General features: G+C 41.1%; 1 protein-coding gene across 3 annotated transcripts in view; it reads left to right on the top strand.

Annotated features, from left to right (window-relative positions):
• LOC113592241 (transcription factor COE3) overlaps window positions 1-4,609 on the top strand; it is a 95,826-nt gene extending 91,217 nt beyond the window's left edge. For 2 of the 3 annotated variants that reach the window (XM_035525766.1, XM_035525756.1), the window contains exons 15-16: window positions 1,220-1,309; window positions 2,352-4,609. In XM_035525766.1, coding sequence (XP_035381659.1) covers window positions 1,220-1,309; window positions 2,352-2,383 — 122 coding nt within the window. In that variant the 3' untranslated portion in view covers window positions 2,384-4,609. The remainder of the gene's footprint in view (window positions 1-1,219; window positions 1,310-2,351) is intronic. The other variant, XM_035525773.1, reaches the window with a different exon arrangement.
• Window positions 4,610-4,822: the final 213 nt, after the last annotated feature.

The following is a 4,822-nucleotide window of genomic DNA, read 5'->3' as shown; positions in this document are numbered from 1 at the left end:
CCCATCATCCTCATCCTCACTAACACATTAACGTCCTTTGCATGCCCCTTCGCGTCTCGGACCACTTGACGGATTGCCTGATTCTCACTCATACATGGACCGTTCTTGAGACGTAGCTTCAAACCCAGCTTAATGCCGAGCTGCAAAATCGCGTTCTCCTTTATAGTTTAGCGACAGATCTCGCGTAGCGCTAAAGAGGCCGGACAGCCTGTCTCGACTCGAGGTTTTAAGGGATTAGAACCCGTGTAATCTAAGGCATTTTGGCTGTGTTTAAGATCTTGGATTGTTGTAACTCAGTTCACATACTCTCTACCTAGTATTTTCATGTTTCATTGGACTGGTATATGTTTGGCACGCTGGTCACCGAGCAAAGCCACTTTGGGGCAGGTTTTCGTCTCATTCACTTTACCAAATGGAAAACTGGTTGGCTCTGCCAAGAAAATGGATTTTAGCATTTCAAGGTGAAATTTCTATTGAGGAAAGCTGTGTGGGATTTTTCTTTCTTTCTTTTTTTGGTTGCTGTTTTGTTTTGTTTTTCTTTTTTGCTGCGTGTGAATTCTTTTCCTCAGAGTGTGGGCCTAGGCCAAGTTGCTGTGAGGTAGACTGTCATTCTCCAGAAAGTTCCGTGTCTCCCAGGTGATGGTGGGCTGTGCTTGGGCCTGCTAGTTCTGCAGCTCGACGGCATTTCCTGTTCTCTGCTGTACGAGCACATCTGTTTCCCTACTCTGAAGGATGACTGGCGTTTTTATAAGACTGCAGCACAGTGGTGTAGCATCATATATATATATACATACACACACACACACAGTGCCAAACTCAGCATTCAGTGTTACAGACAGTACTGGTTCGCTGTTAGGTTTAACGTGTGATTGGGATACGAGTCCCTCTACGAGAGGTCTAAGTTATGGATCAACTTTGCCATTCGGGTAGCATATTCTCACATTCCCATTCTACTCCTCTCCCCCAGGGTACCTGTGCCCTTCATCTGCGCCCCAATAACCAGCATGATTGCCGTCACAACCACCAACTCACCCACCCATCCGCCCTCCCACCTGCGTGCGCGCGTGCGTGCCTGTGTGTGTGTTTAATAGCTCCGCCCTCCAAGGCCTCCCCCAGAGCACTAGCCCCTCCCCCTCCCCAGCCTGTCTTCCTGCGTCTGTCGCCTCCTCCATTCCTCTGCCTGCTGCCTCATTCTCTCCTGTTCATATGATCTCTGCAGTCAAACAGAAGAGCGCCTTCGCCCCCGTCGTCCGGCCACAGACCTCCCCGCCCCCCACCTGCACCAGCACCAATGGGAGCAGCCTACAGGGTGAGAACCCCGCCCCTCTCCTGCTTCTCAGCCAATGAAAAAGATTCTCTTATACATGTCCTCACGATGAAAGAAAATTACACCGCATAAGAGTTTTTGAGGTCAAAGTTGATCCATAACTACAAAGCTATTATTCCCCCAAATCTACTCCCTTGATGGGGCTTGACGTTAAATAACCCCATCTTGCTATCGGCTGTTATTCCATTTGAAATTGGCGCCATGACCTCCAAAAAGCTGTTAATGCTCGCAGCAAATTACACATTTCCAGATTTGACCCTTAAACTGTGACTAGGGAGGTCAGATATTCCTCACAGTCTAGTTCATGGAGCTGAAGACTGTCAAAACGGATTATTTTAATTGGCCGTCCTGTCTCATGTCCGTCAAGTGACCTGCAGGTCTTAATTCCCACATCCTGCTACAAAAAGCCTGCATATTGAGGTCAGGCCCTTCTCATTTGCATATTTGGAGGAGAACAGTACTTCCTTTCAACAGTCTAATATCCCTTTTTCCCCTTAATCTAAAGTTTCTATCTGTTCATTTCCTACGCTTGTTCATCAGCTCCAGCAGGACCCTGGTGTGTTGTAAAATTTGCAGTTGCCATCATCAGATTAGATTATTATACAAAAACCAGTGTGATTTAATTATGTAAAAGTGCTCTGTTTTAGATATAACAACCAGTCACTTTAAAGGTATTTGATCGTATAGCCATAACTATAGCCATAACTATAGCCATAACTATAGTCGAAACTATAGTCATAACTATAGCCATAACTATAGCCATAACTATAGCCATAACTATAGTCATAACTATAGCCATAACTATAGCCATAACTATAGCCATAACTATAGTCATAACTATAGCCATAACTATAGTCATAACTATAGCCATAACTATAGCCATAACTATAGCCATAACTATAGCCATAACTATAGTCGAAACTGTGGCCATAAGCATAAAGAAACAGCTATCGAGAGCCTTTTGTGTCATTTGTGTTTGCGTTGTCTGTCACTGATCGCTCACGTGTGTCTTCTTGTTCGGCAGCCATGGCTGGTCTCATCGTGCCGCCCATGTGAAGTGAGCAAGCAAGAGCTCGTGCTCCCGGAGCTTCACTGAGCCCGAGACGAACTCGCCAGCTCCAGAATTCTGCCTGACAGCCACTTAGCAAGCACCATCCTCATCGTCACTGTCCTATGGAAGAGCTCCCCCCCCACAAGAGAATCTTTCAGACCTGGATCAACTGGACAAAGTACAAAAAAAAAAGGAATATAAGAGAAAAAAACACTAGGCCCCATGCCCTGAAATGTCCGTAGGCCATGTTTATGTTGGTTCCAGACCATTTTAGTTGTCGTTCTCCTGAGCGTTCCGGAAGGAAGCGCTCGGCAGCCGTTCATGGAGGCGGCTAGAATCTCTCGCGACGTGGCGTTCTGAGATGATCCCGGCGAGCTCTCCGAACAGAGGTGCGGTACTGTGCAGCGGCTCCTGGCTGCATCCCTCTGCTTGGCTTTGGAGGGGTTTTTGTTTGTGTGTTTGTTTGTTTGTTTGTTTGTTTGTTTGTTTACTTGCATGGAGTTGTCTTTGGATGGGCTCCTGTTTCCTCTTTTGGTTTCAGTTCCTTCAAGTTTGCTCATTTCCACTGGACAAAAAAGCGTTTAATGATGGAGTAAGCCAAGCAGAGGTGGGAACAACGTTATGCATCAGACGTGGATCAAAGTGCGATTGTTTTAACGTTATAGCATTATTCAATAAAACGTAATATTTTCAAGGGTTTATTTTCACAAAGGCAAAATGGGTACTAATTTACAATAAGTCTCCCCTTGTTAAGGGTTTATGAATAGTTTAAAATAGTTTTAAAGTTTATTAATGGATATTTATGTCATAGACACAAAAATGTTTTTTTAGCGGTTATAACATGTAAATAAAAAGGTGACTGTTGCCACTTAGTTATGCGTTATAGCTGTTAAAGATTTTTTATTAATGATTTTTGATTACTGATATTTAGGTGTTTATGCTAATTTTATGCAAATTTTAAACCACTTATAAGCCATTCACAGGCTGTGTCTTACTGTAAAGTAGTACCAAAAATTGCATTAATTTTTATCATTAAATCTGAATAAGTAGAGACTGGATTTCTAACTAGCAGAAAATGCACAATTACAAACTGTCCACAACAGAAAGGAAAAAATGTCGTCAGGCTAATGTGCAGATTTAAAGGATCAACATAATTTAGGGTGTCAATCAGTTTTAAGCTTGTACTGTTTCCGTAGGTACAGTATAGTTACAGGTTTGTGGATTGGTAGAATTAAACCAGGAATGCTTTCTGCAGTTTTAATCACATTTAGGTACCAGACTTATTGTTGAACAACTTCTTGTGATTTTTTTTTTTTTTTTTGTATGTATTTATAAAAGTATGTTTTGGGATTTCTTTTGTGATTTAGGCCTGAATAATAATATCAAATATCTATGGAAACACATTTGATGTCTTAATACCTTTTAGATATTGTAAAAAGAGTGAAAAGTGAAATAACACTTTTTTGTAAAAACAAAAACAAGAAAGTCTGGACATGCCATGTCCCCTGTTTTTTAAAAACAGGACGTAACGCTCCACCACTTTTGTAAAGAAAAAAAAAAAGGCTTTTTCAATTGTATATTTAACGTCTTCTTTTTGTAAACAGCATTTGTGTTTTTCTTGTTCTTCCTCTTGTCCTGTGAGTTCTTGTGAAATGTGTATGATCATAGCTATTTCTTACTGCACTGTTTTCATTGGGCCACTTACAAGAGCAATGTATCTTAGCAACCATAAAAAAAAGAAAAAAAACAGAAAAAAAGAACTTCTACAAATATGCACCAGTATGTTCTCAGACATTGTTTTGGATTGAATTATTCTTTGCTCCGGTCATAGCTGAAATGACTAATTGTTCATCATGTGATTTTGTTGATATTTCTGAAATCTTTCCATGATAATTCTCCATCCTTGAATGGTTACTTCAGACTAAACGGTATGCTGTCTCAGCCGGGTCTGGTTTGATGCAGATGAAAATACTGTGTTACAATTTCCTGTATGGATAATACCATGAAAAGACCAAACTGGTCCAAAAAACCTTTAACTGGCGCCCCACACATGAACTCAGTCACTAGACGGAACCATTCATTGATGTTACTGTTGTTGGTGGTATTGTTATCGTTGTTACACACAGCCTGTATCATTTACTTATGCAAAATGTATTTACTGTAATGCAAGCAGCTTGCTATCCACATTATGGTGGATTAGTTGTGTAACTAAATAAAAGAACAACATATAATTGATGCCTTACAATAGACTGTGCTCCAAAAGACAATGTACTTTTATATATCATTATTACTTTGATCACCTCAAATCACAAATCAGAAAAAAGTCATGGCGATGGTTTTTAGACATACGAGTTGGATACTTTGGCTTCATTTGGATTTGTTTCTGTCAGAAATGTTCCTTCGAATGCGTTTACTGCCAGCTGACACAAAGCAATTCGGGTAGT

The sequence above is a fragment of the Electrophorus electricus genome, chromosome 1 (assembly GCF_013358815.1).
Source record: "Electrophorus electricus isolate fEleEle1 chromosome 1, fEleEle1.pri, whole genome shotgun sequence".
NCBI classification, from domain to species: domain Eukaryota; kingdom Metazoa; phylum Chordata; class Actinopteri; order Gymnotiformes; family Gymnotidae; genus Electrophorus; species Electrophorus electricus.
Note: the sequence above shows the minus strand (reverse complement) of the source record. Positions and strands in the feature narration are given on the sequence as shown.